Here is a 21,925-nt window from a genome sequence, read left to right as displayed (position 1 = left end):
TATAAAAATGGATGTAACAATCAAAGTGAAATGGTAGCAAACAAAATACAGCGGCACATTAAAAAATAAAACATACTTATTTAGGTTGTGAGGATGTTGACAAAATAAGCCATATAAAGGGGCAAGAATAAAACCTTGCACAAAGTAAAGGTGCCACTACTGTTAGTCATGATCATTAGTCATCACAGATTGAACAAGTGAGATTATTCAAGGACACGAGGAAGAAATCAAGGAAAGTCAATGCTTAACTGGCTGCTAGAGAACAGTTAGAACATTTGTATTTTCCAGTCTCAAAACTCACTACAAAGCTTCAGTGAACAAGACTGTGTGGTACTAGCATAAGGATAGATCTAAGTCAATGGGAGAGAATTGAGATTCAGAAAATAAACCCTTGCTATGGCCAATTTTATTTTCAAGAAGGGTGCCAAGACAATTCAATGAGAGAAGAATGGTCTTTTCAACAAATGATGCTGGGTAAGTGAACCTCCACCAGCAGAAAAGGACATTGGACCCCCTCTAGCCACTACATGCAAAAACTGACTCAGGAGGTACCAAATACCTAAATGTAAGAGTTAAACTATAAAGCTCTTAGTAGAAAGCACAGTTGTAAATTTCTGTGATATTGGATCAGACAATGGTTTCTTAGAGACATCTAAAGAATAAGCAACCAAAGAAAAACAGAGAAATTTAACTACATCAAAATTAAAAAATTTGAGCTTCAAAGTACACTACCAAGAAAGTGAAAAAACCCACATATTAGGTGAAGATATTTGTAAATTGTGATCTGATTAAGTTTAGTGTACACAATATAAAAACTACAACTCCACAATTAAAAAACAAATAACCCAATTTATAAAGGGGTAAATAATTTGGTTTTTTTTCAACAGCCAAATATCTTTCATTGGTAATGTTATTCAGCTTATATTTTGCAGAATAGACACGAGAAGAGGAAAAATGTCCATAAAGTGGTGAGAGAAAACAAAATGCCAACACCCTCTCACCCATTCATTTCCTCTGAAAAAATTCATGGGGAGATCATTCCTGTATACAGATGATGGTACCGTGGTTCAAAGAGGTTCACAGGTCTTCTGACTTCGACCACTGCCAAGTTTCTCACCCATGTGGTATCATAGTAATCATCCATGCTTTCCCCCCTGACCATAGTCGTGATAAACTATCACACTTCACCAAAGCACAGTGCACTTCAGCTCTACTTCCCACACCGTCACCATTGCTCCTGCACCTCTCTGGACCCCTCATGCATCAGTCTCCAGTCCCAGGCACCACGAGAGCTGCTGGGTCACTTTGGAGCTATGGGAGGTCCACGGTGGGAACCAGCATCAGAGAAGAGCTTAGTAGTGGTCGGAGCCTGGAGATGGATGGAGTTGGGGGTGTGGATCCTGGGCATTCCAGCAGACAGCTGGATGCTCCCCCTCTAGCTCTGGATCTTCAAGGAGAGGGCGAAGGTCAGGTGGTCATTGCGGACCCCATGGGTGGCCTAGCAGGACCACCCACCACCCAATGGCACATGAAAAGATGTTCAACATGATTAGTTCTTAGGAAGATACCAATCAAAACCACAATGGATGGCCCTTCACACCCACCAGAATGGCTTAGATAAAAAAGATGGACAATATGGCAAGTGTTGTGGAAGATGTAGAGAAGTTACAGGCTTCCTACACTGCTGGTGGGTAAGAAAATTGGTGCAGCCACCTTGGAAAACTGTTGAGCAGTTCCTCACAAAGTTAAACCTAGAGTTCTGTATGACCCAGAAATTAAACTCTTAGATATATATATAAGAGAACTGAAAACACATAGGCACACAAAAGCTTGTACACAGAAGATCACAAGATCATTATTCATATTAACCAAAAGTGGAAACAACTCAAATGCCCACCAGTTTACGAATGGGTAAACAAAACATGGTATGTCTATACAACAGAATATTATTCAAACATAACAAGTAACGACATACTGATTTATGGTTCAACATAGACAAACCTTAAAAACATACTCAGTGAAAGAAGCCAGATACAAAGACCACATCTGTATGATTCTGTTTATATGAAATGCCCAAAGTGAGCCAATAGAGACAGAAAATAGATTAGTCTTGCCAGGGTTTTGGGGGAAGAGATCAATTTGGTATGGACTGCTAATGGTTACAGTTCGTCTTTTGGGCATAATGATAGTATTCTGGAATTAGATGGTTATACAACTGGGTGGATATACCAAAACCACTAAATTGTACACTTCTAAAAAGTGAGTTTTATAGTATGTGGTTTATAGCTCTACAAAATAAATAAAAGATCTAGAAAATGGATTAAAGGGAATTGACAAAAATTTAGGAAATTTTTAATAACTCTAGAATCCAGGTGGCAAGTGAATGGTGGTACCCTGTACAAGTTCTTTGACCTTTTCTTTATGTTTAAAATTCTTACCAAAAAATGTGTGTGAAGTAATTGACCAGAAACAATAATTTTTTTAAAAAGTGAAAGCAAATAAATACAAAATGGTCATCAGGGTCAGTGCAACAAGGGGACTTCAAGGAATTTAGAAATTAGGAAGAGAACTTGCAAAGCCAACTCAGCGCACAGAATTCATGCTGCCACTGAAGACTGGCGGGGAGAGGCTGGAGATCCTGAGGCAGGCTGCTAGACTTGGCCTAGAGCCTTGCTAGTTCTTAACTGTGTTTTATCACTGCAAATGTCACATATTTTAATTATTGGTATATGTGTTTTTCACTCCTAAAAGACAGAGATACTCAAGGGCTGCTGTCATTTCCTATTGATCTGTGGATCTGCCCCTCCAGGTTTAGTCTTGCTTCTCCCACCTTGTTGGTACTAAAGATAAGCAGTGTTTGAGGATAAAGCTAAGAGGAGCCATTCAACTGTATAACCACAGTGAATCAAAATTAATTTAAAGTGCAGAATCGGGGCACTGGGTTGGCTCATTGGTTAATCCTCTGCCTTCAGCTCAGGTCATCATTCCAGGGTCCTGGGGTGGAGCCCTGCATCTGGCTTTCTGCTCAGCGGGGAGCCTGCTTTCCCTTCTCTCTCTGCCTGCCTCTCTGCCTGCTTGTGATCTCTCTCTCTCTGTCAAATAAATAAATAAAATCTTTGTAAAAAATAATAAAAAGCAGAATTGGGAAAATTATAAATGTACTTATAAAAATGGCAGTAATAATATGGCCAACAATAACATCAATAACAGTTTTGTTGAAATACAAACTGTCTAGAGACAAGTGGAAAAAATAATTTATTGCAGATTCTCTTACACATGAACATGGAACATTTATACATATATAGATGTGCTGATATGAAATGCTAAATTTCAAAACAAACATTTTTACACAAAAGTAGTTGCACTATATTTTATAAAGGTAGATATTAATAAATTATCAGAGATACTTAAGAACAATAGGCCAATTATTCCAACAGGAATGCATTTGATGCCAAAATTAAAGTAACATTTCTGAACATGATGGCTTGGATATAATCACATTCTTCCAAGCTAAGAAAAGGAAGCTCATTTCTGGAAATAAAAGGCCAGAAATGGCTCTTTCAGGAGTATCCCAGTGGTGTCTCCAATTTTATTCTTGGATGTGGTTAGAGAGCCTAACATTTATCCCAAGTTAAGGTAATTGTTCAGTGTGAAATAGTACAGCTTTTTGTAACAGCTGCAAGTGGTTAATGAGATTTAATATAAGGGATATACTACAAACATAGAGTTTTAGAGGAATTACAATGCCACATTATATATGATTTGAGTAAACAACCAAATATTTTGGAACAGGAATGTGCGCCCTCTATTTTTGAAGGAAAATGAGTACAATTCAAAATAGTCACTATTTTCTTAGTGTGGTATATTAATTCTTATTTTGGGAATCTGAAAATAAATGGCATTTTTTTCCCTAAAACTTAGAACTCACTCCTTTAGAAAATGATTTCTATAATGATGTACACTGGCACAATATAAACTTTGTTTTATGTTGTTATAGTCATTAAAACATACATAGACATATACATGGAACACTAAACAGATTTGGTAAGCCATGATATGATATATACACATGACCAAATACTGTTCAGTGTCATTTAATTAAATTCAACAAATATTTATTGGGTGCCTACCACTTGCAAATTACCATGTTCAGTGGTAGATCTTAAGACACAGGAAGCTCACATCATTCACATCTAAAGCCAAACTTCAGGTAATATACTAAACCTTGAAAATAATCAAAAGCAGAGCTAAGGTTGAGTAGTGAATCATGAAAGCTATACCAAGGAGAAAGGCTTGGGATAACTGCAAAGGACAAAGCGAAATATGTATCCACAGGAATAATGGCTCCTAGGCGAGGCATGTGACTGGGGACCACGGGAGCCCTTCTGCGGTCCTCTTCATCCCATGGTCCAACATTCAGTCGTCATCCCGAGTTGTTTCCTTTCAAGAGTGGAATAAATAGGGATTCATTTTCGGTGATAATAAAGCAGGTAGTATCCCCCCAAATATTCTTTTTTTCGTCATATGAAAATGTGATCTGCATTCAGATCTGTTTGCTGCCTCCCGCCCTCATTCTGGGGGAAACAGGGCCACCCACCTCAAATGAGCAACACTTGAGGTAGAATTTAATTTATCAGAAGAATATCTGTAAACATGCCAACACCGCAAGTAAACTATTTAAGGTAAAAAGACCAGAAAGAAGATGAAGATAAATATTTTAAAGTTTGGCATTCCATTCCTTTTAGGACTTACACTCTACCAGCATTTTTAGGGGGATGCATGCCTACGGGAAAAAGGAAATATACTCAGTGAGTCTCCCTCTCCCCCTCTAAAGAACCAGTACATCAACAGGGTAACAAAGTATCCAACTCGCTTCTAACAAAGCGCTCTGCTTGGCAACAGAGTGGGCACGACCTTGGTGTGCTCGGCCCAGTGGGAGTCTGGGCGGAGGGCCATTGTCTGAGGACGGCTTCGAGCTAGAATGCGACCCTAGCAGGAGCACCAACCTGAGGCTGCCCTACGCAGTCATTCAGGTTCGAGAAGGTTACAAATCGCTCTTCTTTCTAGGAAAAATGCCATGGGACTAGAACGTCTAAAGATTGCCAGACATTCCACGGGGAGACAGCTTGGCCCTCAGAAGGATCCGAAGCTTCGTGATGTAGGAACCACCTACACATTGTGGTCCTGACTCTGCCCGGCTGGTGATCTCAGAATGGTACAGGGAGCTACGGGAAGAGGATGGGAACCCCCCCACAGCCCGCTCATCTCAGCCGTGTTTGAATCAGATTATGGCAGAAGAATAAAAATAAGCAAACAAAAACAGGTCTTCCCCTTTTGGTGCTTTTGGTTTTCATTTCATTAGAAAACAAAAGCTGGCAACGTTGCATAAAGTATAAAGCAAAGTAAACTTAGGGAAGTTATTATTGTTCTAACTGGCTCATTAATGCTTCGGTATTTCCGCTGCTTCACTGGGGAGTTCATTTTTGTAAGCAAGAGTTCTTTTCAAATGAGACCTATTCCCAGTGATTATAATCTAGCTCTCTCTCTATTTTGTTTATTTACTTATTCACTTATTTTTAGCGCTCTGTATTTATATTCTGTCTTTAAAAAAGGAATTGCATGCTGATTAGTCATACCTCTGTTCCTGTATTTTTTCTGGAAAGAAACCAAACTTGCATTGGCTCTTTTTTGCCCTTCATGGACACGGGGCCTCGGTGCTCCAAATGGAACTGTGGATCTGAGTTTTCCGGTGTCATAAGACATCTAAAAGACAGGGGACAGGGAAGAGAGAGTCGTATGGAGTATGGTTGTATAGAGAAAGTGGTATGAACCGAAATTAAAAGTGTAGTGTAGTGTAGTGTAGTGACCCACACTACAGTTGTATACTTAAAGGTAACACAAGGTCTTAGTGACAACGATCATACAAGGGAATTCCCAAGGTGGTGTGGAACCATTAGAAGTGGGAGTAATGACCCAATTTTCTCAAATAAGAAATAAACAGTCCTAAGAGCACAAGTGATGACTGTTTAAAAAGAATAAAACCACTGAGAGTTAAGCCACACGTTAAGAGACTTTTTTCTTGCAAGTCAGTCAAAACTAAGACATGTTTTCTTACCTATAGGTATATTCAGACACATTTATTTTTCCTTTTTCGCCAGTGGTTTCTGTTCTGCTTGTTAGGTTAACGGTGTTTCCAAAAAGGCAGTACCGCGGCATCCTCTGTCCTATCACACCGGTAACGACCTCTCCAGTGTGTATCCCTATTGTTATCTGCAGAAATCCAAACTTTGTTTCCATAAGTTCAATCACCAAAACACTAACTTTTTATTTCTTTACATTACAGAATGTAGAACCATCATATAAAAATCTTAAGAATTCTCTAGAAGAACCCCACGTGTATTATAGCATATTTATAAAATAAAAGAACTCCAAGTGTATTTATAAAAACAAAAAACCTTCACAGATATCTGTCTTCCAGGAGGAACATTCATTTTCTAAAGTCTGAAGATTTCAAAGATATGATTCTGGCAACTCAGATGAGACACAGGAAAGAGGTGTTTAAAAATAAGCCAGAAAGGACAGGAAGTTTTATCTCACCCTCATGATTTTACTACATGTAATAGACTAGGTAATTTCAAATAGGTGGACAGATTTCCCATCTTTATGAAAATATGGGATATAAGAAAAGATTATAATCTATGTATAATTAGTGACTGCCTGGTAAAGAATAGGTCAGTTGTCCACAAAGTTCTCCTCCTACTATTATATGCGTTTTATTCACTAACCTGAACAGATTCGCCATCCACTTGAACCTGACCAGCAATTTCCATCATGTCCAAGGCCAGGTGGCAGATGGACCGTGCATGGTGGATGCATGGCTCTGGTAAACCACTCACGGTCATATACTTGTCACCAACTGTTTCCACCTAGCACAGCACATATAATTCACATGTTCCTTGGTTAGAATAAACATTACCATTTCATTTGCTACCCTTATATATAAACAATGTTTTTTCAAGGCTACTGCTAACTTTAAACTCTCCTTCTCTGTATTCTTTTAAAATTCTAATGCATTCGACTCCAACAAGATGAAACCTTATAATTATTTCAGATTTACACACATGGCACTTGAGGTCTTTGATTACAGGCAGGTCCAGACACAGCATTATTCTCTCCCTAGTAATTCTGGGTTTCTCACCCCAAATACCCTTACAATTCAATGGACAATTAATTGCCATTAACTCCCTAAAATAATGATGGTTTATGGCACAAGGGCCACTACCCAAAGCCCAGTGATTTATCATGTTCATTAACCATTTATGTTTAATGTGCTCACAAAGCGTTACATTGTACCTCAGAAAACCACTATAAAATCCATAGTCTTTGTGGCACTCCTATTACTCCAGATGCCTGGAGATGGTTTGGCTAACATCCTTACTTTTATGAAGCAATAATGTCCTGACTTCATTTTTTCAAAATTATATTTGTTTTCAATTGAAACAAAGAGCAGAAATATCTTATAAATGTTTATCTTCAAGTCCGTGTTATCTAAAAGCAGATCTGAGTCCCCAGTACCCTTCTCCTGGTCTCCAACTTCTTTCCCATGCTAAGCATTTATATATTTCAGTAAAAATGTCTCCTGCAGAGCATACAACAAATGTTAAATTTATGTTATGTGTCATAAACAACCTGCACAGATTCATTAACGTAAGTGCCAATGAGCTGCTGAACATTTCATTTTCACTAGGGGATCATCAGCACTCTTCCTTTTGTTTACTAGGAAGAGAAAGTTTTATAACAAGAGGTAATTATTTAAGAAAATGGTAAACAGTAAATACACGGAGGCTGGCTGCTGCATGGCTATATGGCTAGAATCAGAGAAGGTGCTTGTGATGTCTCTGAGTGTAGGGCCTTGGAATTCAGACTCCAAAGAGTCCCACATTAGGATATGACCTGGACTTGCCTTATAAACAAATGGATTTTTCCGAGAGTCAGTCAATGTGTCAAATCTGGTGTAGAGGTCATTAAGGAGGTTAACAATCTTCATGGCCCCTTCTCCAGATGCGTGCTTGCTACAGAAAGCATTGAAGCCCACGATGCCGCTGAAGAGGATGGTCACGTTGTCGTATCTTTTGGCAGGCACCGGACGCTTGTGTCTCAGCTCATTGGCAACAGACGGAGGGAGGACAGAATATAGCAACCTGTTCAGTTCAGCGGCGTGGGGAAAAAGCCACAGTAAGAAATGATGGGAAGAGCCTTAGTGCTTCTACTGTCCACCTCCTAGAGCTTTGATATCGTATGTACAGTAAAATTCTGGAGTGGTAATAGGACACCCATTACTGGCCATATATGTAAGGGAGGTATCGAAGATACTGTAATTTATTTGTTTTCATCACATACAACAACTGCAAATCCAAACCAGTTCATGCCAAATGAAAATAAGTCAAACAAATAAACAGGCAAAGTGGAAGACTGGTAATAGGACAAAGTTTTCATCTGTGGTACTGAATTCTGACCCACCATTATGGTTCACAGTTTGAAAGCTGTTATCACTAGCACTTAAAACACTGTCTGAGTAGCAAAATACCAGGGGCACATTTATCTCTTAGGAATAAGAAATCTACCTGAAATTGTGTAAATAATATTAAAAGAAGTAGATTTCTGGGCACCTCAGTGGCTCAGTCTGTTAAGCACCTGCCTTCCACTCAGGTCATGATTCCAGGGTCCTGGGATGGAGTCTCACTTTGGGATCCCTGCTCAGTGGGGAGTCTGCTTCTCCCTCTCCCTCTGCCCCTACCCCTGCTTGTGCTCTCTCTCTCTCCCTTACTCTCTCTCTGTGTCAAATAAATAAATAAAAATCTTAAAAATAAATAAACAGTAGATTTCTCCTCAGTCTCATTCATGACTCACTCTTCCATAAGACTCTGATAAAACAAATGAAGACTGAACTAGGCAAGAAACGGATTGTATTTCTACAGGCAATATGGAGATTACTTTGATGACTTTAGGGATTACGCTGAGAGGCAAGTGTGGTAAACACAGAGGAAGGGGATGAGGGCTGAGGGATGACAGGAGAGAAGCAGAAACTAGGGTGATCGATGTCGCTTGGCATGAGGACCCAGCAGAACAAATGAGCCTTCTCTGCCTTTTTCTTCCCTAGAGCCAGAGGGCATACCATGCTAAATTTAATCGTACAGGCTTCATAAAATATGTTATTTTCAGGGATGAAGTTGTACCACTCACCAGTAAAGGATACAGTTTGAATTGGTTTTCAAGCAGCAGGAGGAAATTGAGCTACCTGCCCTAGGGACTTCCTGAAATTTGCAAAATACCTGGTAGACTAAGGAGTTCACTTAGGGTCACAAGGGAAGTGAAGAGGTCTCAAAGAAACTACACATAGCTTTCAGTTTCCTCATACAAGGGTCAAGACAAGTGAATTAAGCAGCTAAGGATAAAGATGGACTTTGAATGGCATTCTCTGTCATCCATACTATCAATAAATAGTTAACTGGTGTGTTTATATGTGGGCACAGCATTCATCCAAGGGCAGCTACACATGTATTAATGGAAAGAAAAGTACAGAAACTGATGCTGTTATCTATATATATGGGTGCTCAGGAATGAAATAGCTCTTATAGGAAGTAAGACAGATCAGTCCAACTTTCCAAGACAGTTGCCAATTATATCACATTAAAAATGAACACACAAGACCCTGGGTAAAATCTCTTATGAAACTCCAGTGATTTAGTGCCTTTAACTAAAATATGCAAATGAGACCAAGTAGTATGCACACTGCATATTCAAATGAATTTCTTGAAAATGAAGTATTACCTTTTTTTTAAGGTTTTTCTTTTCTCCCATGACATGGAAAACTATTGGCATGAAATGATCAGATCACAAAATTCATGGGCTTTTATGTATCCATTTTGAGTCTAAAAGTTCCTATAAAGATGCCAATATAGCATTTTATTTTATTTTTATTTCCTTTAAAGATCTTATTTATTTATTTGACAGAGATCACAAGTAGGCAGAGAGAGAGGAGGAAGCAGGCTCCCCGCGGAGCAGAGAGCCCAATGTGGGGCTCGATCCCAGGACCCTGGGATCATGACCTGAGCCTAAGGCAGAGGCTTTAACCCACTGAGCCACCCAGGCACCCCCAGTATAGCATTTTAATTTATTAAAATTCTATTTATCTTATTCAGAAGCACACACAAAAGGCACAATTATATTCCTTAAGTTTTAATTATATCATATATTTTTTGAAGTTATTGATACTTAAGGAAGTATTACCTTTAATGCTATTTGTCCAGTATTTCACAACTTAATACACCATTCACAGAAAAATAGGAGTTTTCGATTTTGTCTTTTTTTTTTTTTAAGATTTATTTATTTGAGAGAGAGAGAGAACATGTGGCGGGTGAGGAGCAAAAAGAAAGAGAATCTTACAAGCAGACTCCCCACTGACCACAGAGCCTGAAACGGGACTCAATCTCACAACCCTGACATCATGGCCTGAGCCAAAACCAAGAGTCTGACGCTAAACTGACTGAACCATCCAGGCACCCCAGATTTTGTTATTTTTGTTAACATATCTCATTACAGATATAATTGTTGTGATTACAGATGACATCATAATCTGTCAAATTCCTATCTGCCAAGCCCTAAAATAACCTAGACTCTGAGAGTCCTTTAAAAGACAAAGGCCTATTCTAAGGACAGTGTTTCTCATAACCCTCAGAACCCACCCAGCCCCCGGCACACAGAGGTTGCTCAGTACATAGTTCTCATGTGAAGGAATGAATGAATGGAGAGATCCAATTTAAAGACGCGTTTGAATTATTGTACTGATTTTCCAAGAGAGATATTTTGGCATCTGTTCTTTCAACGTAAAAACTGAAGACATATTCCCACTACCATTAAGACTGACTTATTTCTGTGTGCATAATTTCTTTTTTAAGTGACACAGAAGGTTTTATTTACTACTCGGGAGCTACCGCGGGTTCCATGCCTCTCTGGTGTGCTGATCAGACTTAACTGTAGTGGAGTCACACTATATAAAGCCCTTCCTTCACCACGAGGCTTCATTCTTACGTATCTGTCTTTTTCTTTTCATCTTCCAAGGCTCTTAATGTGAGCTGCAGCCGGTCTGTGAGGATTTCCAGTTCCTGGGTCAGTTTGTATTCCTCCCTGAATTGTTCTCCCAAAAGAACGAGGTCGCGTGTGGCGTCGTGCAGAGGGATGTCACTCAGATACAGACCTCTCCGTGTCAGATCGTCCAGATTCATCACACTGTTATACAGGGAAAGGAGGCAAAATCAGTGCCAACTTGTCTACATGATAATCCCGAGCCTGGTAACTGTCAAGGAGTATAATCCTGTCACCTTCTACCATTCAGTTCCTCCTACCCATTCAACAGGTGAGGCTACAGACAAGAAAATTGGGGGAGTCACATGAAGGTTATGACTTCATTCTTTTATATATTAAAAATCTATCAAAAAGCAGTGATGAACTTGATATACATTTTGCCAAATCACACGTTTGGTGCCATCGGCGTAAACGGCAAGATAAGGTAGAAACCTGTCCGGTGTGACCTGATCGGGTATTTAACACGAGACTGTTATTCACTGCTATCGCATTTCCCTCTCATTATAAAGAGATGAAGAAAAATGTCCTTTTACCCTCTGCTACAGGGATAATAATGCCTCTCTTGAGAAACCAGTTCATTTTGGTCTTATGTAACTGGTTAATTTTCCGTCTTAGACGCAATGATTAAAAGTTTACAATCAAATTTATGACCTATCTTCCACATGTATATTATGTATTTATAACTCTTAGACATGTATTATATGTGCTACTCTCCCTTCTGGTTCTAATTTCTACTACTCTTGTTTCCTTTGAAAATATTTCTCATTTTTGAAACATTATTTAATCCTGCTAGATTTTATGCATCTCTCTAATCTAATTTATTTTTTTACCTGTTATTTTTAGAATAGCATACTAATATTTACTGATTCAGCTATGATCTGGTAAGCAACTGCTTTGTAAAACCTTATTTTTTGGTTAAAATGTCTTAAGTTTACATTATTGGTTTCAATTATTTAAATATAAAGTAATTACTTCTGGGCATTCCCAATAAGAATTTCTCTAAAATGATATAACAAGTATTGACTTTACTGAAGAATTTTGGACTGATAAAATGTCTTCTTCTTACATATTCTCAGCAGAAATGTCCACAAATGAAAGCAAAAATTAGCATGTCAATATAGAGAAATAAAATGATCGAAAAGTTTACTAATGAAGCACATGGTCTCTTTCGATTGTGTTAAAATGCATATGTATGTTAAAGCTCACTTTCAGAATAGACCCATCTGAAAAGAGGCCAGATCATCTGACAAACGGTAGACAAGACCATGAGCAGAGAAAATAAAAAGATTATAAGCTTAAAATGAAAATGGCTGAAAATGTACATATTGAGTTAGAAAACAATCAAATTATGTCTCACTTTTCTATAAATTTACTTATTATTTTAATGAACTATTAACATATTTTTTCTAAAGTTAAACTAATTGTCTTGAAATTATTTACTTTACAAGTAAAACTGCTTTTAGGTGATCTCACTTAATGTGAAAACAAACCTTTCTATACACATGGACAGGTACCACATGACAAACCGTGAATGTGTCACTATGCGTATTTCTGCATATGGCAATTAACAAAAAGACTCCAAATTGTCTGCTTCTGTTCCCCGAGAGAACTTTATCTCCATGAATAGAAACTGTCCCTACTGAAAAGTTGTCATTCTATTAAAGTTCAACTGGAAAAGAGACAGAAGAAAAAAACTTAGGGACAGCCAATGAAATATAGTAAATCAATGTGGGTGACTAAAAAATATAAAAAATTTATGTTCTCTAATTTTTGCCTCTTTTATTTTCATGATGCATATTCTCAGGAAAAAAGTCCTTAGTCTTACATAGTCTTTAATAGCTTATTGAAGTTCTACAAAGTTCCTTATGTTTTTCAGAGATTTTAAGGCAGTATATTTAAATGAAAAGTGACCATGATGAACTTTAAATTTTTAGCCAATAGCTCACCAAAACATACTTAACTGAATGTATTAACTAAATAATGTGCATAGCTTTCAGTTATGCAGAGCTACAAATACATAAAATATCACCTAACAAGTCTGTTACCTTTTTTCTATTTTTCTAAGTAAATGTAGATATAGTTTTCTTATTGTGAGTTCCCATGCATCTTTTAGTAAAATGTTTTGTCAAACTGGAAACACAGCATCCTACAGTTTTATTTTCCTCTGATGGTTATTATAAATAACATAATTTACATAAGTTTCAGTGTAATATATTTTGAATAGTGAATCCTGATTAAAGTTGCTATATATTTTTTATATAAAATTGTTCAAATCCAGAAATATTTTTAAAAAGTAATTTCTCGGTGCCAAATACATCCATGTATTCACACCATCATATCAGATGCTCTACAGAATTGTTTTTCTATGTGACACTCCTTTGGAAGGTATAAAGCTATAGAATTAGCAACCTGCAGATTGGATTTTTCCATGATCCAATGGCATAAACGCTCAGCAAGCTGATTAAGACAGGGCAAATAAAAAAGAATACATGATTTCTTCCGAGCTTATTACAAGTGTTAAATGAAATTATCCTTGTTATAGAGAGGTATATAAACAAGGGTTGTAAAATCTAATTACACTTCGATCACGTAGTGTAAATGATTAAATAAAATGATTAAATAAAATGTTACCGAATTTCTGTTAGCTAAAGATAGGTATTTATATCCATTATAATTAATCAAAAAAAAAAAAGATTACCTTGGTGAACACAGAAAAAGTATGCTATCTGCTTCAGGTAAGTAGATCATTTGACCCTTCAGACGTAAGCAGCTGATCTCAGTCCCAGTCAGCTCATCCTCACATTCTAATTTCTCGACATCCAACAATCCTTCCTTGAAAAGGCAAGACATAACCATTAACTAGTACCTTTTTTCCTTACAGTTCAGTAAAAAAATAAGGACAGGCATGCTTCACTTCCTACCAAACCATAAAGGAGAATAAATGCACCATGTAGATGAGGAAGGACATTTCACCAAAATGGTACCAGGTATTAAGCAAAGTTGGCTACCTGGCAAACAGGGAAGAAAAGCGAGTTGACTGGCTCATTTGAACCCAAAAAGACAACAGCTGTACTACTGTTGGCATACTTGTTGAAAGCTTCCATGAGTCATACTTCTGATTCTCCAGGATGGCTACAACATATAATACTAAGTTCCAGCAAAGAACAACCCAAGAGCCTCCATTCCCTATGCCTTCATTCACAGAGTAACAGGGAATAGTTCCAAATACGTCAAACATGTGTGGGTAAGGCCTTTGCGAGGGCCACAGGAAGGACAGGATGTTTACTCCAAGACACTTTGGCTGCACAAGTCTGAAGAACAGAAGCTATGAGATCTGGGTGCTACCTAAATAATCAACTGGATGAATATGTTATCACTTTTATTTTCCCACAAAAATGGCATGAAGAATAATGGACAATTTAAGGAAGAATTAAATCAGGACTTTGGTTGAAGTTTAAAAGAACATTCTTTATCAGTTTTGATTTCTAAAATAGCACATGGTAGTTTAAGGAAGTAAAAGATATTTGTTTTATTACGTAAAACTGAGTTGTCCCAATGAGACAGTCTCAAAACTTATTTTTGTTAATTCTGATCCGTTGATAAGAGTCCCACTGCCCCTCAGGCAAACCAAGAATCAGTAACATTGCCTTTGAAATAGTACTCCCTCTGGGGGCACTTGGGTGGCTCAGTGGGTTAAAGCCTCTGCCTTTGGCTCAGGTCATGATCCCAGGGTCCTGGGATCGAGCCCCACATCAGGCTCTCTGCTCTGCGGGGAGCCTGCTTCCTCCTCTCTCTCTGCCTGCCTCTCTGCCTACTTGTGATCTCTGTCTGTCAAATAAATAAATAAAATCTTAAAAAACAAAACAAACAAACAAAAAAGAAATAGTACTCCCTCTGACGTTTTTTGGGGATCTCTCTATAGTTCCTCCATATCACAGAATGGTAAAGTAGCTAACTTTCCCTCGGGGCCATGTCTAATTTGAAACATCCCTTACTCACTCACACTGAAAGAAGTATCTTGATTACCTTACTTCTCAGGACGAAAACCGTATTGATGTGTGAAAGGATCCCATGGAAACTAATGTCAATATGAGGACGAACGAGAGAGAAGACAGACAACAGGCTGCAGTTCCCAGGCTGGAGCTAAGATGTAGATGAAAGGGAAAGAACACAGGATTAGCTGAAATAATTCTTACAATTTGAGATTAGATTAAGCCAGCTCAATAAGACTTAAAAATAGAAAACCATAATCATATGGTATGGGAATTGCCTCAACCATGGGCTCCTGTCTTGACCTATGTCACTCAGCAATCAAACGGGCATCATATCGTTGCATGAACACAAAACCGAATATGGCTTCAGAGTACTCATATCCCAATATAGGCTTCTATAAGTAAGAGAAGCATTTTGGAAGAAGAAATAATAGAAATGTGACTTTTTAAAAGGTAGTGTGAGGTATCAAATGCCTGTGGGTTATGATGAAATTTAAGTAGAAAAACCACCAGAAAACACTCATCCTTTATTAAGAGACGGCTAATAATAGTAATGGGTAACAGTTAATAATTGCTTAGACACTGGACCAAAAGTTCTTTATGCACTCTGTCTTCTCACACCGTAATGAAGGGGAAATAGACAGAGAAAGGCGAGGTAACGGGCTCACATTCATACAGTGAAAGGGAGGCAGGCCCGGCACAGGAGCCCATGCTGCATACTACCCTACTTCTGGATGGGTAAGTCTACAACAGAGCCCGTCTGGGCTAATCCACCATTAGTAAGGCTCTTTAACTACAAGTGGGAAGTATCTCCAATGTGTTGGATACAACTTCAAAGTTAGTTAGGTGAGAGGGAAAAATAGAAAGGATTTTTCAAATGGTCTGAATAACCCAAGTTAAATGCACCCCAACTGTTTTCCTTCGAGGCTCTGCTCAACCCCAGGAGAATCTATCACTTCCCTCTTTAGTGTTTGTACAATTCCTCTCTCTGCCCTGCAAATGTCAAAGACTGACTTTGAAAGGTATTTTCAGTCAGCATATAGTCATTCAATGAATAAATAAGTGAAAGATGCTTGTTACCGGAAAATCACCCATTTTCTCATTTAAAAAAAAAAAAAAGCATTCCCATATAATTTTCCCACTGTCCCTGTAAGTGACTGAAACAGAAAAATAAGTAAGTAGTTCTCCTAGGGAAAGTTGCATATGCTGAAATATACTTAGCTCACAGGTGACAAATTTATGATATATGATGTCCTGCACATTACATGCAACACACTCAGTGCGTTGAATGAATAAATGGCCGTGTGGAACAACGGCGCCTTCACAGCCTTTTGTCTCAGGCCTTAAGGCAGTTTGAGGTCCTTTTACCTGGGGAAGCACTCTGTAGATGGCATTGCCGCACTGAGTAACCACTAGGTCCCGGTCAAATATTATGTGAAAAGGAAAAGCTTTGCAGAAGGTATAGGGGCTGATGCGTGATTCCTGGGTACCATTTTCTTCAAATCTATCAAGATCTTCATAGAAGTCTTCTTCTTTTGACTCTTTTTCTTCAATTAAAAACTGAGTATGATCACATTCTTCATTTCTTTGCTGAATAACCTGGATTCCAAAGGGGAGAGATGGTGTTGATTATCTGCATTTCAGTTTAGTGAAAATATCTGAACACTTAAGACACTGGCTATAAGAATGGTTAATTAGAAAATATGAATATACGGAAATGCTATGTATGTCTTAAATAGGACACTATTTATGGACATTGTCTTGTTCAATGTGAATTAAAGACTGAATGATTATTTGTAATAAAACTGAAAATCTGGTATAGGTCCTTTAAGTAACCCAGACAGCCTCCTGGATAGAATGAGGAGAAAAGTACCACCTTTGTCTTATAGGCTCAGCCCACTCAGCCAGTACACTTGGTTCAGTAAATGAACTACCAACCATACAAAGTGGCTCTATTTAATATGATAAAAAATGATATTCACAGAGGGAAATGAAACAATGGAGATACATATTTTAAAATATATGCAATATCAGGGCGCCTGGGTGGTTCAGCTGGTTAAGCACCTGACTTGCTTTTGGCTCAGGTCATGATCTCTGGATCATGAAATCAAGCTCCATGTTGGGCTCTGAACTCAGCGAGGAGTCTGCTTGAGATTCCGTCTCCCTCTGCCCCTCCCCCTGCTCCCACTAAATAAATAAACAATAAAATCTTTTAAAAATTGCATGCAATGTCATTTTCATCCATCAGTTGGCAATTATACAAAATACCAAATTGGGTAAGACCAAAAAAAGAATCATCTCAAATACCACTAGTGGGAGGGGATCTTGATTAAACTTTCTGAAGGGTAGATTGATAATATATAAGTAATCCCCCCAAAATTATACATTCTCTGATTTAATTTCAAACCTAGGAAGTCATTCTAAGGAAGTAACCATAAGAATGAGTAAAGTTCTATAGTTTAAAAAAATAACTACATTTCTAAAATATTGGGGATCTCTGGGTGGCTCAGTCGGTTAAATATCTGCCTTCAGCTCAGGTCATGATCCCATATTGGGCTCCGTGCTCAGCTTCTCCTTCTGCTGCTCCCCCACTTGTGCGCCCTCTCTCTCTCTCCCTCTCTGACAAATGGATAAGTAAAATCTTAAAATAAATAAATAAAGAAAGAAAGATATTATTCATAGGCAAATACATTATTAAGGTATAGAGGGTTTTGGGGTTTTGTTTTTGTTTTGAGCTTAAGAAACTACAAAAAATGCATCCCCTTATAAGGGGAAATACTATATCTCAACTATGGCCAGATCCAAATGGGAAGTAGCTGGGGCAACAGTTTTTCATTTATAGCTAACTGAAAGCAGAATGTTGCTCCTTTTCACTTTTTGTTCAGGAGTTCAACGCAGCACACTCTGAGACTACAGAACAAATCACAGTTAACATGGACGCCATTGTATATATTCTCTCAAATGCAGTTTCCTGCTGGAATCAGAACATTCCTACTCTCAGTGTCATACTAATCAACTACACTGGCTAAATATTAGTCTTATTTATGATTTCAACATTCTTCCCCTCTAAGGTTGATTTCTCTAAAGTTCCATAAATGAAGTAAGAGTCAGTCTAAAAATTCAAGCCTAACTTTGGTGTTCTGCTCTGATTCCATTTTAGATACAGAAACTGAATTATATACAACCTAAATTTACTAATTAATTCCTCATTTCTGCTCTTTTGCTTTGATTAAATTGTCAAAATGAGTTGCTCTCCGATCATGTTTTTAACGTGTCCTTGGTATATTACTTCTTGACATGGTATAATATTCCTTAAGTAGTTAAATTGTCTGGTAGCTCCAGACCTGTTAAGCTTACAGATTTGTCATAAGAATACTTTGGGAAATTAAAACAGTGCCTTTGACAAAAATTAAATATACAAAACGTAACTAAAAATGAAAACATTTCAGAATTCTGTGGTGGAGTAGTTGAATCAATAAAGGCCATAAGGCAACCTAAATAACGTATAAAGCTATGTAATTAAACCATGTAACTAAGTAAAACCTTGAATTTTATATAGAGTATGCTAATGGCTGTCCACCTTCCATAACAGATATGCTAACCATAGCAACGGCAGTATCCAAGTATGTTTTGTGTTTCTTTCCTGAAGTTTCTATGTGTTTGTCTCTTGCTCAACTTGCCTAAATAAAACAAAACAAAACAAAACAAAACAAAACAAAAAACAAGAGTAGTTAGACACAGTGGGAATAAAGCCCCTGATGAAGGCTCACTTAGTAGAGATGCAATGTTAGCTTAGTGCCAGGATTAGAAATGAAAGGCATATTCTAGTATTTTGACTAAATTCCAGTGAGACTCCTAATCATGGATAAATTTTGATTCTTTGCCCAAGGTTTTAATTTCACTTTTAAATGTCTCTGGATTTGATAATGTCACATTATATAGAGTCCCAGTCTCTAGTTATAGAAAAACTAAGACTGGACCTCAGAATCACCAACACGTGCCCCATCGATACCAACTCCTAAAGAAAGAAAAGCACAAAGCCTACCATGACATCACTAGATGAATGGCCTGGGATGCCTTTCCAAAATCATCAATTTAAATGCTACAATTTTTATTTGGCCTAATATGCTACTTAAAGTTTGAGCTTCACATCTGTGCTAGAACATAACTCTGGCATCTAGGAAATATCCATAAAGAAAAAGAGCAGAAATAGGATATCCCCCTCCCGAATTTTCTCAAACTTGGGGCAACTGAAAGATGGCTTTCAAGGCTGAAGGTGCTGAGCACACAAAAAGCACAAAAAAAAAAAAAAAAAAAAAGACTAGGAGAGACTGTGGGTTACAAAGAGTCAAACAATGGTTCTCTATTGTTCGGAGCTAAGAGCATATATTATCCATAGCAACACAATTTTCAAAGTAGAAGACCTGGCTTCTTTCACCCTGTAATATAATTTAAAAAAAAAAAAAAGCAAATTTTTTAGATCAAATGAGAGATTCCAACTCTATTTGGGGAACAGACCAAAAAAAAAAAATCTACAAAGAAATATTAAACAGCAAAACACTATCTAATTTTATATTCTTTTAGAATCTGACTGTCCACATTATGGTTTGTTTTTTTTTTTTTGTATGCTAAAGACTACAGCTTAGCCAGTCACATAGCCTTCTGCTGTCCAGCTGGTACGTGCTCACAGGAGATGCAAACTAGGTTTCATTTTGCCTTAAGCAATGTATAATTGGGAAGAGCTATCTGCCACCACAAGAAAAAAAAACATCCTGTAGAATGACTTCTAAGACCAAATATTTCTATATTGCTGGTACGGCACTGGTAGGGCTAAAATATACCCTGATGAATTCCATCAGCAGTGATAACTAAAGGTAAATTCATGGACTATCATGTTCACTATCCCATGTCAGATGTGTTCAGAAGAGTCTCCCTCACTGACCATTACCTTCATGTCTATTTCGGTGCCATGTATCTGCTGAGCTACTGTTTTGATGATTCCGATGACAATATCCTGAAGACCTTCTCTCTCTGAGTAGTAGTGCAGAATGAGTCCTTTGCCCTTTTCTGCATCGGTGCACCTAAAGGAAGGGGCACGCATACCTGGGTAGATAGTAGCGAGGTGGTCATGCAGAGCATCAAGGTTCTGAAATAAAGAGGAAATACAATGAATAAATGATGCCTCCACAATGGCAGCTGACATTGAGAAAACAAGATAAGGAAACAGGGCTTGAGTCTGAGGTTGGTTGGCAGAATGACTGTTTGAACATTCACATAGCACAACCTTCCCCTGTGCAACGAAACAACTGTAAAGTAAGAGCCACAGAGAACTTAAAACTAAAGTGGTATGATTAAGACAAACATCTATGGCTATTAACAGTTAATACACTTGAAAGAAGGACAAATAAGTTGTATGTAAACAGTATGCCCAAAGCAAGAAAAACATAATTATGGGCTAAAACAAAGATATACAGATTTATAGGAGCTTGGGAAAGTTGTATATGCATGTTATAATAAACAATATGGATGCCCAAAGTGATCACATATTACCCTCTGTTTACACCACAATCCTCAAAAGTATTAATGCAAAAACCTGTATCAGTGATAAGCATATGAAACAAGCATATTATTTTGTGAAGTAATATTTTAGAATTAAAAGCATTTTATAAATTAAAATAGCAGGATTGTTTCATATTCATCAGTAGCCCCCAATCAAGATAGAGGGTCACAGCTGACCTGCGAAATAATTATCTTTTGGAACAGAATCTTGGAAAACAATACATTTACCAATAAATATTTTCTGTACTTACAGCTTTGCCATTAGCATAGAACCTAACAAATTCCCCAGCATCCTGTATTACTCACCAATACACAAAAGTTATTTATATAAAGATCACCAGGAGAAATGGTGCAAACTGTATGTTTCGTTTGGTCCAACATGGTTTTTCAAATAAACAACTCATAATGTGTTAGCGTGTGTGTGTTACATATATGTAGTAGGATATGCACAGCACAGCAGGTTATAAGAATTAAGAGTGAGGTAGCTTTAGAATTAAGGAGACTTTGATTGAAAACATGACATTGTCCTCAGCCCAATAACAGCAGGGAATTGAACTGCCAACATCTGAATGAACAAGGAAACAATTATGCCCTAGAGACTACATAAAGGAACATGGTCCTGCTGTCACCTTCATTATAGTCTAGTGAGACCTGAATGGACTCTGACCTTAAAAAAATGCAATATGCCTGACAATTCACAGACCTGTACCCCTGGGGCAAATAATACATTACATGTTAATTAAAATAATTAATAAATTTAGAAAATAGAATACATTTGTTTTGTCTAGGGCACTTACATTTGTGGTAATTTGGCATGGCAGCAATAAAAACTAATACACCAAGCAAATAGTAATCTTTCAATAACTGGTCATTATCACTAAAAACAAATGGGTAAAATAAATTAGTTTCCGAATCCCATGAGCATAAAAGAATGCATATAAAAGGAGGTGCTGGAGATAGGCCAAAATTGAACTATGGTTCAGGTTCCAAATGCCTCAAAGAAGCCAATTTAGGGAAACAGAAGAATCCAGTAAGATATTAGGATGTGAGTATAAGATGGCTCCATGGGTGCTCAAATCTGAGAAATACTCCACCAGGGCACCAATGGCACTGTGGTTTATAGTTTTCTGTCCCTTCCATTCAAAGATTCAGTCATTCTATAGCTATTCCATATGCATTATGTATTATGAACCGTATGAGGGGCAAGCTAGGGGCAGGGTAGAGGGTCA

The 21,925-nt window shown here is 37.7% G+C and overlaps 1 protein-coding gene across 1 annotated transcript in view; it reads right to left on the bottom strand.

Moving 5' to 3' along the window:
- Positions 1–3,238: 3,238 nt before the first annotated feature.
- The window catches only part of GUCY1B1 (guanylate cyclase 1 soluble subunit beta 1), a 48,055-nt gene continuing 29,368 nt past the window's right edge, over positions 3,239–21,925 (bottom strand). The window contains exons 5-14 of the mRNA XM_059173826.1: positions 20,086–20,283; positions 16,506–16,736; positions 15,172–15,288; positions 13,844–13,977; positions 11,092–11,289; positions 7,964–8,201; positions 6,786–6,926; positions 6,116–6,270; positions 5,637–5,763; positions 3,239–4,440 (exon numbers count right to left, since the gene is read on the bottom strand). Of these exons, the coding sequence (XP_059029809.1) occupies positions 4,417–4,440; positions 5,637–5,763; positions 6,116–6,270; positions 6,786–6,926; positions 7,964–8,201; positions 11,092–11,289; positions 13,844–13,977; positions 15,172–15,288; positions 16,506–16,736; positions 20,086–20,283 (1,563 nt within the window). The 3' untranslated portion in view covers positions 3,239–4,416. The remainder of the gene's footprint in view (positions 4,441–5,636; positions 5,764–6,115; positions 6,271–6,785; positions 6,927–7,963; positions 8,202–11,091; positions 11,290–13,843; positions 13,978–15,171; positions 15,289–16,505; positions 16,737–20,085; positions 20,284–21,925) is intronic.

The sequence above is a fragment of the Mustela lutreola genome, chromosome 1 (assembly GCF_030435805.1).
Source record: "Mustela lutreola isolate mMusLut2 chromosome 1, mMusLut2.pri, whole genome shotgun sequence".
Taxonomy (NCBI): Eukaryota; Metazoa; Chordata; class Mammalia; order Carnivora; family Mustelidae; genus Mustela; species Mustela lutreola.
This window is presented reverse-complemented; position numbering and strand designations above follow the sequence as displayed.